Raw genomic sequence first — 14024 nt, forward strand, 5'->3', positions numbered from 1 at the left:
ATATTGTATAGTCATTTTCATAAATTTACTGTTGGCAACAGTATGAATTATTCTAAATTAATGAGGATGTTCTTATCCCGGGCAGAAAACTTAAGCCGTTGTAGGCACAACTTTTTTGGAAATTTTGTACCTCAACGCTCTTTAACTTTGTACTTGCTTTGGCCTTCGAATTTGTTTTTATATGAGGGTCACTGGTTAGACTTGTGTTGACGAAAAGCGCCTCTGGCGTATTAAATTTTCATCCTTGTACCTTTTGTTAGTTATTATTAGTGTATTTCTATGTCTCATATGTTCTTCCAATTCTTTTTGTTGCAGTCCTATCATGTAATGTTGTCATTTTAATGTTATATTCAACATTGCCATAAAAGCGACAGAACCAGGTTAAACTCACCCTTTGTTTTCTTAAAATGTCAATTATAGTTGGTTTCTGTGTGTATTACATTGTGGTTTTGACAATTTATGACTTTAGGTATAAAACATTGTTTGTTTTGTTGACTCAGGTTATGATCATATAATTTACAGTATATTACCGTCACATATACGTTGGCTTTTGAATTAAGAGTTTTGCTTTGAACAGCACATACCTAAGAGGAACTGCATGTAATGAATAAAAGCTCAATCATATATTAAATAATCATTTTGAAGTCTTACTTGTATTAAGGTCAAATTCAAAAAAGGCTGCTGCAGAGCCAGAGCTCGCTGTATGTGCTACAATTAATAGTCCAGCATCTTCAATATCACTATCACTTGAAGCGACAGTAAATAGAACAGTTCCGGCTACTTCATTGTTACTTATTGCAACAGTATCATCCAGGTTGGTAAACGTTGGTTTTTGACCTAAGAGAAGATAAACAATTAAAAGAGCAAAACACAAAAAAAGAAAGAAAAAAGGGAAAAGAAAAATAACTATATAAGGATATGTGATATCGGATATAAACAAAAAGAATAAGACATTAATGCAATATCTAGTGTAAGCGATCAATTTAATAAGAATTCAGACGTCTAATAAAAAATTGTCATGCAAATGGTTTATGAAAAATGGAAGACACTAAAAGAGGAATACTCAAATCATAAGGCAAACAGTGAGAACTCAAACTATTACTATGCAGCAAACGACGACAAGACAAAGAACAGGATACATGACACACATTTAACCGTTGGTTGACTTATATTTAGGTGGTCCGAATGTTAGCAACTCATGTTAATTGTGAATAGGTACATGTCTATACAGTTTCGCTTCAAAATATTTTAAATAGAAGGGGAGATTCAAAGTGGTTACATAAACAGATGATTGGCAAAACAATGTTTACATTTTTGAAAATACAGACATAATAATGTTTTTATAACTTTTTAAAAAATATATATATATTCACGTTAATTGTAGAATGCGACTGAATCTGAAGATGCACATCTCCATCATGGTAGAAATATACATAACAAGGTGATTCATATTCATATTGTCTCTCTTTATGTTATACTAAATGCTCTTGTAAAACAAGTGAGAGGTTTATATAGATTTATAACCAGGTAATATCCATTATTTTCTGCATAAGAAAATGTCTGTACCAAGTTAGTATTATAGCATTTGTTATCAGTTCGTTTGAGTGTTTCTGCTTTTGATTTTGCCGTGTGATAAGAGATTTTATGTTTTGAATTTTCCTTGGAGATCAGTATTTTTGTGATTTTACATTTATTATTTGAGTGCTGATATTGTAAATGATACCCAAATAACAATAACAACAAGTTTCCCAATCAAAGTGTTATATTCCATTGTTAATTAAAATTCATTGTTGAATTTTTTAGGCTATTTTTATCTGCATTTTTGTCAAATTATTGATTTGTCACGATATTTACTGAATAGGTATTTTGATGCAGGAATTTTATTCGTGGTTCTAATAGGACATGCTTCATTCGCTTTATGAATAAAGTCATGCTCTAAATCCAATATTTTTTTTAACTCATGCGTATATTGACTACTACAGAATAATGCGTTTTATCAAATCTGCATGCATTTAATATATTTTTGATTACACTATCGCTCGTGCCAAAATAATCACGAATATAATGCCTACCCATGGTAAAACTACAATAAAGCATAGCTTGCATAGCTTGAAGGTTTTACATATTAAGCAAATCTTTTTTTATGATATTTTCGTTAATATGATGGAGTAAAGTAAATAAACATCTTTCAATCATCTGATTTATACAAAATATTGATTTGACCTTTCATCGAGAGTGATACTGTATTGTCCTCTAGTTTTTTTTTACAATACGTTATCAGGTATTGTCTTCTGTCTGTCCCAAAAGCGAAATCAGAGTAAATCAAGATCATTTGTTGTCATATATGATTTTTACCTACATGTATGACGATCTGATATCGAACAAATCACAACTCGATTATCAAAAATAAGTAAGCTTTTTGAGAAAGATTGAATAGTTTGATAAATGGAATGGAGTTTGATATTTCTAAGCCAAATATATCATGGACGTATCAATATAGATAGTGCAAATTGCTACAAAGTTAGGTAAATCTTATTGATGTAATAAATCTATTTTACTTGGAGTTACTCTTGCGTGAATTGCATGGTCTCTTTTGTTGCCACTAGTTGCTGCACCCCAGTCAAACGTTGTCTGGTCCGTAGCAAATGTAGCTGTTCTGTAGTCATCTCCATTATCATATGTGATAACAAACCCAGCATATTCAAAACTAACAATTAAAAAAAACAAAAAAAGTATTTTATCCTTGAAATCGTTATTAATAAAACTGAGAATGGAAAATGGGAATATATCTACGAGACGACTACCCTACCTAAACGTCATAACACAACCAAGGTCACACATTTGTCTTCAAATAGTACTGGTATATTTCTTTATATTTGATAAGATAAATCATCGGATATTTTTTAATTTTGTGGAAAAAGACACCCAAAGATTCTTTTTTCTTTGACATCAACGTGTTACCTAATATTTACGAACGACTTTTAAGGTAAGATTAATTATATAAATTAAACAAAAGTATCGAATAAAGTCCATATAGTTTTAGTGCATAAACCCCTTGATTATGTGTAAGTCTAAATATGGCCCTCCAATTGTAACAATAAGAACATGTATCACAGAACACAAATAAGTCGCGGTTTGTCTATGGATAACACCACAGAAATGTAAGTATATTTTCAGAAAACTGCTGACTCAGTGGTAAATACGACTTTTACGCCCAAAGTGGAACCTTCACAACGTCATTATAATGAACAGTGCTACATGTATAGGACGAAGTCTTTATTTAGATATACATAGCTCTTTAAGAATGTAAAAGGATCACCAGAGAAAAATAGTTGTGTGTATTTATCATTGATACGTCTTTCATATACAATTAAGCGATTTACACATCAAACAAGTAATCAATGTCTTAAAGCGCTATTACTAATAATTGCATACACGATAGAATTTTTTGTTCACACCAAATTATATTATTTTTTGCAAATATGCGGAAAATATTTTGGCCCTATACAGAAGGATGAATGTCAAACACACACACACTTGTAACTGCAAAAAAAGTCTATTTAGACAGGTATTATCCGTAATATATCAATTCGTGTTACAGACAGGGTATTTATTGTGTAATTATACCTTATGTAAGAATCCTGGGTTTTATTTGGTTGGTAGCCAGTGCATCTTTCACCAATTTACTGTTATCGAATTAATAGCGTTTATGTTTTAACGCCGCCGGGGTATATGCAATAAGGATAGGCCTTTTTTACCCTCTCTGTCGTGGTATTTGGCAAAAAATACCCTATACGACTAGACGCTTGTTACGTCATGATCATCAAGGCGTTTTTAAAAGTTAACATTCGGTATAATTAAACAGATATATAGCATGATATTAAGAGGTATTTGCAAAAATACAATTCTTGAGAATGAATTTCCCACGCCTTACGGTTCGCGAAATTTAACATTCTGTCAACTGGTATTTTTCGCAAATACCCCTCCTTAACTTTATATATATGTTTAAAATCCCGGCATAGGGGTTATACCTTTCTTCGCCCTCACCACAAAGAATATAAACTCTGAGCCGGGAATGTCACATGTTAAACCGTGTCGGTGACCAAAACAATATATTACACGCGCATTTTATATCTATCAATGTTCCATATGACTTTACACATTTGAATATCAATAAAATTGATTGATCAACATGTTTTCTTTTGTTTATAAATATGTATTTTATATATGTTTATAAATCAACATACACAGACAATTACCTGGTGAAACATATGTTAAATCTAATTAAATTTGTACAAATGTACTTGTGTACCACAAAAGCCAACAAATGCACCAGAACAGATTTGGGAATTAATCACCAATATGAACAATACTGTTGCTAACAAAGATAAACCTAACCAATTACATATTTATACCGATATATAGCAGCATATTGTAACTATAAATCAAGTCCATTTTTATAAATGATACATTGTAAACCAAGAGACGAGTTGTATGAGGACTAAAATATAAAATCCAATTTTACATGCGGTGAAACAAAACCATATTTCAGTCACGATGAGCTCGAGACAGAAACAAAAATGAGTGGCGTGGTTATAATAAAACCAGACTTTAGTCTCGGGGAAGCATGCACGTTACTGCAATGGCCCCGGATCGATTTCAAGAATACAAAAAACGTAATGGATCAGAGGATTTCTAAAACGGAACTATTTTAGTTGAACCCTGAATTTAAATCAAACTTAGTTTGCTTTATATGAGTTTATAAAGAGATATAGGAGACTGTTCTATACAATCTTCCTGTAAAAGTAAACAGAGTATATTCGTTTTCTGATAATAAAAAAACCAACGTAAGAGTTGACCTTTGACAAAATCTTGCAGTCTTACACATGCGAGGCAATTTTATTTGAAAAGAGTGTTAAAAGCTTCAGCAATATATTGCTGCATATCTTATCTTTATAATCACAACATTTACCGTTTTCAATAGCTTTTTGTAACAATATTTTTTGAATAATTGTAAAATGTTTAATTATGATTTATCAAGCTTTATTTCAAATAACATTTTTATATGGTTTTTGTGTCATTTGATTTCATTGAAAAAAATTCAACAGCCTGCTTTTTTCGACCATATATATTATAGGATAAAACAGTAATAATGTCTAATATTTTTCTAATTCATTAAAAGTACCAAAAAAATGTATTTAAAAAACAATTTGTTGAACAACTAATGACATTAGATATACCTACAACCCAATGTAATCATCAAGAAAGGCACGTATTCTAGAACCATCTGGTATTGGTATAACATTCGCTTGGTCAGCATCTGTAGAAAGCAAATGAATGTAGTTTACAACTATAACTTAGTAATTTCTAATACAAGTTGTCACTAAAAACGTTAACATTTTCATCAGCGTTCTCAATTATCAGTGTATAAAATATACTCGAAACATATCTTTAAGGGATGAATAATTTCGAAAAAAAATGAACAATGAGTTACGGTTAATCAATGTACAATATCGAAGTCATGACGAGTGTTAATCAATACACCTTTTCAAACAATATTCATCATATACTAGTCTACCAAAAATTAAATGCAACCACAGTATTTCATACTTCAAGCATATAATATATGGATGATAGCAAATTGACACAGAATCAATCAATTTTAAAAAAGGCACTGTGACGCCTGACTTAATTATATTTAAGTATCACTCTTTGTAAAATAAAACAAACGATATTATAAAAATTGAACTAAATCAAAAGCATATCACGCATTACATAATGATGCAGTGTTACCTTAAAGGTAACGAAATGAAAAAAAGATATAACCGTCCGTTTTCCAATGAAATCTATGTGTAAGAAAATGATTTACCTATACATAGAATTTAATTGGTCTTGTTTGCAGAATCTCAATAATTTCATTTTTTTTATGAATGACAAACATATATTTTCTACATGTTTTACATGAATCTAGTAAACAGAGTGCATTATCCATGTTATAATAGTTTCTGAATGTATTGTATCCATATTTTAAATTTGAGATCATTCCATATTTCTTTAAACCATTTTTAATCATGAATGAAGCATTAAAAAGATGTCAACAAAATTGACATTAGTGTTGAATTTCATCACTGATCTATATATATATTTATTATAAATCTAGATAGCAATTCCTGACAGAAAGCCTAAAAGGTAAACTCAAACCAAATGGACTAGGAAGCCAAATTTATTATACAACTAAGAGTAAAATCACAAAAATACTGAACTCCCAAGAAAATTCAAAACGGAAAGTTCCTAATCAAATGGCAAAATCAAATAATAAAACACATCAAACGAACGGACAACAACTTGTGGCATGTACATGTTGATACTAATAACCAAACGATCTTTATTATTTTAGTTTCTAAACTATGATGTTCCTCTCAAAATTTACCATGCCTTATGATTGTGCAAATGAAGATGACACCTTTGGCTGGTGACATTTGAATAGAGACACGCATTCATTGACTTCAATATGAAATAGTTTAATACCGAGTTTAGTGTGGAGGTCATATGTGTCGGGAATAACATTCAACATGTAAGTCTTATACGATCGAATGCTAGGATTTAAGAAATCAAAAACGACGTAAAATGAACATGCATCATGATTGAATAAAACAGTAGTCTTTTTATCTTGCCTGGCTTGACCGACATGTAATTTAATTTTTATCATTTAATTACATAAATACTAACAATTCCTTAACACTAACCACCTGCTCCTTGATTTAAGCCTCTTTTTTACTAATGATAACTTCTATAAAAAAATCCATTAAATCCTTTCTTCTGAAAAACAATTTCGAATTGTCATTATAACTGAACCAATCATGCTCAGATGCTTATGTCATGCGTAACGTCATATTCCGAAGCACTTGAGATCACCAACAATTTGCGGTGGGGTTCGTGTTGCAAAGTCTTTAGTTTTCTATATTGTGTCTTGTATACTATTAATTGTCTTTTTATAGATATAGGAAGATGTGGTGTGAGTGCCAATGAGACAACTCTCCATCCAAATAACAATTTAAAAATTAAACCATTATAGGTTAAAGTACGGCCTTCAACACGGAGCCTAGGCTCACACCGAACAACAAGCTATAAAGGGCCCCAAAATTACTAGTGTAAAACCATTCAAACGGGAAAACCAATGTTTGTCTTTATATTTTTTAACCATGCATATATGGCATTGTCACATTTTTTCGATTAATGAGTTTGACTGTCCCTCTGGTATCTTTCGACTCTATTTTTAAATACTTATCGTCAGATTATAATTTCCTTGATTTGTTCTCTAATACTTATTTGCCATTTGGACAAGCTTCCCTTTTAAACACTTAACATGTACCATCAAAAACTTATTCTACTTTATATTTCTCATTGAATACATTGTACATTAATGTGAGGAAACAGAAAAAAAAATCAGTTGAAGATACATGTACATGTAGGTACTGACTAGTAAAAATATTTCAATCAATTTAAAATAAAAACACCACCAAATCATTGCTATAGACTTCTGGATATTTTTATGTTTTATATCTAGGTACGTTTAATTTGAATAAGTAAAATTCGTCAATATAATAGAATTGATGCAACTGTCATAAAGGTGTGAGGGTTAGCTAGCTTTAAAACCAGGTTTGATGCACTTTTGATTTCGCCATTTGATTAGGGACTTTTCGTTTTAAAGTTTTCTTGGAGATCGGTATTTTTGGCATTTTCCATTCTTTTTTAGCTGTATAAAACTTAAAAAAATATAAAACTAACATACAATATCGGTAGTATTGCTGTTATTTGTCTTAGAGTGAAATAAAGATCTCCAGTAAGGGCCAAAAGCTTAGACGTAAAGTAACAGCTCTTATCATCTGTTTTAATTTTATAACTTTGGTTCACATATGTTATAAAGAATTTTTAGCGTTTTCACTAAAACATTGACATATAATTATGTTGACATGCCGAATAAAAGTTGGTTAAAAAAAGGAAGATGGAAAAGGTAATTTATTAGTACGTTTATGTTTTCAAATAATTTATTTTGTTAGGTTTTTTTTAACACAAGAAGCTGATATTAATATTCAAACATGGAATATGTTAATAAAACAAATAACCTTACTGCTAGCGGTAATGTCATTCTCCCCTCGCAAGTTCCACGAAGTCCCTGTATCATACCAAACTTGAACTTTCACATTTTTTGGTACCGTGGCATCTTTGCTTACATATATTTCCCATGTATATACAAAACCACAGCATCTGAACCTGTAATCGTTGTCTAAATTTAAAACTGCGTTCACTAAAAAATTAACAATAAAAAAATCAATACAGTAATCAATGTTTGGTAATATCTATATGACGGATTTTGTTTTTATGGATTTTATAGAGATTTAGATTGTAACCCAATGTTGACAGCTGTTTCCCTGTTTTGACATTTTTATTTTTTCGTCTGTTTGTTTTGTTCACACATTGTTTTAATATAAATGGAAGTATATTCGAATGTCATACAATTTAAGGTTCAGCTAGCAATGAATTTTACTATTTTCTACTTGAGAAGTACCTGAACCAAGTCAGAACATGAGAGTTGTTATGCACTCGTTTGAAGTGTTTGCGCGTATTATTTTGCCATTTGATTAGGAACCCTCGGTTTTGAATTTTCCTAGGTGTTTAGTATTTCTATCTGTTATTTTACTGTTTTTTTACTAGACAATTGTATATTAAAGCAATTTCTTACAGTTCACCGAAATATCTTTTAATGACCTTATGATAAGTTTTGTATTTTTGATTTCGTATATAAAATGTATTGTTATATAGAGTTTGAATAAAGAACTTCGTTTAAGGAAGTTTGGAATCACAAAACAATGCTCGTGACAAAACATAAATGGTACATCGTGTGTGTTATTTTGTGAAAGTGGAAAAATTTACCAGAAGTACCCTTTTATCTCTAAAAAGGTATATATCATAGCCCGTCTTTTTTTTATACATGTACATGTTCATGGTAGGAAATATACATGAGAGGATACTAGTTTGTATTCTGCATTCTCTATAGTTTGAAATTTCAATGAACAAGGGTTAAAGACACACTACTGGTAAATTGTACAATTTAGCATCCATGAACCACCTTTTGTAGGACTTAAGATGCAGTGGATCTTACATGGTTTTGAATTTACGTTAAGCAAATATTAATTCCGAAGTTAACACATTTAATACATATTGTTTTATAACAGAGTGTTCCATTTTTGGCAAAGAAAAAAAAGGTGAGCCCAACAAAACTAAATTTTGATCAGCATGTACACCAATTTATGTTTAAAGCGAGTCCAGCATAACCAGATGAATGGATGTAAAATGTTCTCTTGACTTGAATATTTCAACAACTATCGAACACTAAGCCAAATATTCCCTGCCAAAGAGTCTAAATAAACTTAAACGAAGCCGTTTAGATGTACAGATGGAATGACAGGAAGTAGCTACAGGAAGATCAAATACCATACAACTTTAAATTATCAAACTTTAAACCAAATATAAAACATTTCCTTTCATTGAAGCTAATTAAACCTTGACCATTTTCATCATAAAAATATGCCAGTACCAAGCTAGGAATATGACAGTTGTTATTTATTTGGTTGATGTATTGGAGCTGAAAATTTTACCATAAGATAACAGGTTTTCGGTTTTGAATTTTCTTCGGAGTTCGGTATTGTCGTTTGTTGGTGTGCAACTTATTTGTTTTTCGTTTATTATTTTGTACATAATAATGCTGTTTGTTTTTCTCGTTTCTATTGTTTTACATTTGTCATTTCGGGGCCTTTTATTGCAAACTATGCGGTATGGGCCTTGTTCTTATTAAAGGGCGTAGGGTAACCAATAAATAAGGACAACAGCAGTTTACCGCTGTTTAATAGTCATATATCGATTTAACAAAAACAAATCCAGATCCCAAACAAAAACCAAGGGAATCACATGAACTATAAGAGGAAAACAGTAGAACAACAGAACTGCTAGAATAACAAACAGTTAAAACTGGTTTTATGGCCCACCAAACCTCCCGTTTATAGGCAATGTAAACAAATACCGCTACAATGACAACCAACAAACAAATTCATGAACACTCAGCCCAGCGAAAAACATAAATTAATAATATAATAGTACATTACAAAATATAACCACAGTATAAATACGGATTACTCCCATTTACACAACAATATATAATCATTACCTGTGCGTCACAAATTTTGTTTGTAACAACGCCATAAGAAATTACCTCGCAAGAAAAATTTCTATGAATTGAATACTTAGTATAAAGTTGGGATTTAACTTGTACATGTGTTATTTTATGTATTGTAAAACCATTACAAGAATATTAAACTAATATAGAATTGCGTTTGTATTGGTGGAATTATTTGTATTATTTTTTTTCAAATTTGGTTTTTCTTCTTTGTTGAAACTGTGTAAAAACCAAAAAATGAATAGTATATAGTTACTTGTAACCAAACATCATAAACCAAACTTGCTGATAAATTAACTAAATTTCAATATTCATATAGCTTTTAATTTTTGTGTCAATTGGTCTCCTGTTGTGAGTTGTCATATTGGCATTCATACAAAATCTTCTTATTTCCATATGGGATTTGGAAGGTCTTTGTTTCAATGTGGAAAATTCAATGAAAAAAAAAGTGTTTTTTTAAACATAAAGGTTTGCTCTCGAGTACCTGAATCCCCATCATAATCTTTGCCTTTTTCATCCTTTGTGTCCAGTTCACCAATGATTGCATTTGTGATGCATTGACCTAAATTGAGTAGTAATTTAATAAAATCATGTAATACATACACTATTATTTTGTTAATCTTGGTTTAGTACACTGTATTTTTGTTTTTGTAAACATTCTTATATACTGCTTCAATAAAACAAAGAAAGCAATGACTTTTTCTTTAAAGTATTAAAATAATTATGAACACACGTATAATTTATGAGACACACGTACGGAAAAATAGACAGATGGAATACAAATACATGTAAAGGTTGCACTTTATTAAGACAGCTGTTTCTCAAACCACAACTCTTTTCGGGAGGTATATAATATTCATAGATAGGTTAATTTGTTAACGTACTGGTTGCCATTTATGATCTCTGTGCTTCATTTCATAGCGGCATCGATCACTTGTGAATGAAAAAAGTATAGAAAAACATCGTAGCGCCTAAATTTTAATTCTTAGGAGGTCCAAGACTGCAAGAAGATAAGGGTAGAATAAAATTTAAGTTTAAACTCAGGAATATTCAGGGCATAATAATGTTGAAAATATGCCACACAGCCCTATCTTTTGATCTTTAAATAAAAAAAGAAGTGCAGATAAACTTTCCGTTCTGTGATATTATTTATCACGAAACTTCAAAGTAAAAGTGTCACAGTTTTAGCCGCAAAATGAGTTCCTATGGGACATTGCATTGTCAATACTTACAGTATTGCAACCTAAAGTAGTTGTCTAAATATCTCTATATAATGCACTTGAAACTTATATTGTTTGTATATATGTAACTATAAAATGAATAGGTTGAAAAAACAAAAGAACCATTCAAACTAATTATAAAAACATTTTCAACGCCTTGGTCAAACAAAAAATGATCAGAAGAAATGATACAGTATACGTAACAAAACCCTTGTGGTTCAGAAGACACAAGTGGCACCATTTGTTTTGCCAATATCATATCATACAAACCGGTGAAAAGTCTATTTCGGAACATATTCATCGTCATCTGATAAACCGATATTGAATAGCTATCAACCAAGTCGTGTTGACGTCTGTTAGATTTTCACACGGATGACTTCAACTAGATCACTTTGTAAGCTCAACTTTACCAATTCGAGCTTATTTTTGAGCTGAAACCCTTCATCAATTGAATTATGAATAGAAAGGAAAACACGAGAACATCGTATCAAATTAGCGATTTAAATTACATAAGGCGGCTAATACATGAAGTATTAATAGCATAACAAACACGTGTTGAAGATTTTACATTTTTCGTAAAACACTCTCTTTATCTGACCGAATGTTTTAACCCGGTATATCATCAGCAAAAGGTATATTTTTAACCTTTCTATCAGGTCTTAATGACCAATTTGCAAACACACGGACATAGTAATTTAAGTTATCGTCAATAAAAGAATGTTTCATCATATCGAATAAAACTGAACGTACGGATTCAAAATATAAGAATAAAGAGAGACAGTCCTATTACCTATAAGCATTATTATAGGAAATTGACCATATATTTATATCGGATATGTTCCTTTTTTCGTAATTACAATCCCATTCCCTTTTCACGAATGTGACCTACCAAATAAGACTACAACTATTTATCGGCGTTGTAACAACATAAGCAACACGACGAGTGCCACATAAGGTCAAGATTTGCTCCCCCTTCCGTACCACATGAAATCATTCATAGTTTTTGGTGGATTCAATGTTTTACCCCTATTTGTAACATTTTGTTCATGCAACATTGTCAATATAATGGAAATTGAGTGAGAGGTTAAGCGCAATCCACCATTTTCCACAATTGAACATGCATGTACCAAGTCAGGAATATGACAGCTGTTGTTTAATCGTTGATATGTTTTATCCTTTGATTTTGTCATCTTATTAGGGACTTTGATTTTTTTGCAAATTTCAGTATTTTTGTGATTTTACTTTTTTATTGTTTTGTTTTGAGCTAACAGAAATAACCATAAATGATAAAAAGATTAATGGCCGTACAATGACTTATACCTGTAAATGTATGTGTCATTTGGTCTCTTGGCTAAAGTCTGTATTAAGTAAGGAAAATGACAATTGGTTTCCATTCGTTAGATGTGTTGAAGCTTTTGATTTTGACATTCTCTAAAGGACTTTTCGTTTTGAATTCCCTTGGAGTTTGGTAATTTCGTTATTCTAATTTTGAATAAAGCTATGGATATTCACATGTCCGTCTTGATTATTTGTCACAAATTGTCAGCATCAACATTTCTTAAGGAATAATATATTTGAAAGTGACCATAAAGTGTCGAAATTCCGTCACAATTTATAAATATACAACGACAGGTTTCTTTATAAATAAAATAAATATTTATTATTCCTATGTTAAACTTACTGTCAGTTGATTGGAAACAAACAAATAGGCAAAACAGATGAAATAATATAAAATTGGTCATTATCCTTCTAAGTAAATTCGAATCCACTTGTATCATGTCCCTCTCTAAACGATATAACCACTGTTGAATGCAAATTAAATGTAGGGATGATTTTTGTTCAGACGGGTCTTTTTGTTATAACATTAAAATTTGATTTACGTCAAAATAACTTTTTTTAAATTTTATTTGCATTTTGCATATCATGTAGAAGAATACGTATAGAACTATTATTTTCATTAATGATTATCAAATCCTTTGAAAAGGGGTTTTCTGAATGACATAAAACGACTGTTGCATTTCCTTCATTTAAGTGATACTTTAGTTCGCCTTTACTGCTTTTAAGGTTTTTTTCGTTACTTAAGATGTTAACATTAATGCATGATTAAGCATTTATAAATAATATTAAGCACTGTTTAACACAGTTTTCCGCATTTTAAGATATGTGGTATACTAGTATATAGTGAGTTTACAATACAATATAGAATTATACCTGTTACGAATTTCAAATTCACTTATAGTCATTTTTGAGTTATGTTAGTACACTTCGTAAAATATTCAGTATGCATTTGGAGTATATAAATATGATTGGATATTGTCAAACATTTCAAACAATGGCTAAATATTCCATCTAAAATTATAAGTAATTCAGTGTTTGGTAACGTGATTTCTAGTTTTAATGCCAAATTAAAGTTTTTACCACAATTTCACGAACATAGAAAGTGATAGTACGATTACGGCATCAGTGAACAATGAACACATTCTTGTTTTTATATATCTAACAGTGCAGGATTTTCATTTGCTATTTTCAGTTGGTTCAAATAAAGGTCGATGTTATTGACAACTTCCAAA

General features: G+C 30.6%; 1 protein-coding gene across 1 annotated transcript in view; it reads right to left on the reverse strand.

The window, feature by feature from the left end:
• Nucleotides 1-14024, reverse strand: part of LOC134687979 (protocadherin Fat 4-like) — a 39948-nt gene that overhangs the window by 13756 nt on the left and 12168 nt on the right. The window contains exons 4-8 of the mRNA XM_063548477.1: nt 10719-10796; nt 8132-8308; nt 5245-5320; nt 2559-2707; nt 652-837 (exon numbers count right to left, since the gene is read on the reverse strand). Of these exons, the coding sequence (XP_063404547.1) occupies nt 652-837; nt 2559-2707; nt 5245-5320; nt 8132-8308; nt 10719-10796 (666 nt within the window). The remainder of the gene's footprint in view (nt 1-651; nt 838-2558; nt 2708-5244; nt 5321-8131; nt 8309-10718; nt 10797-14024) is intronic.

Source organism: Mytilus trossulus, chromosome 1 (assembly GCF_036588685.1).
Source record: "Mytilus trossulus isolate FHL-02 chromosome 1, PNRI_Mtr1.1.1.hap1, whole genome shotgun sequence".
Lineage (NCBI taxonomy): Eukaryota > Metazoa > Mollusca > Bivalvia > Mytilida > Mytilidae > Mytilus > Mytilus trossulus.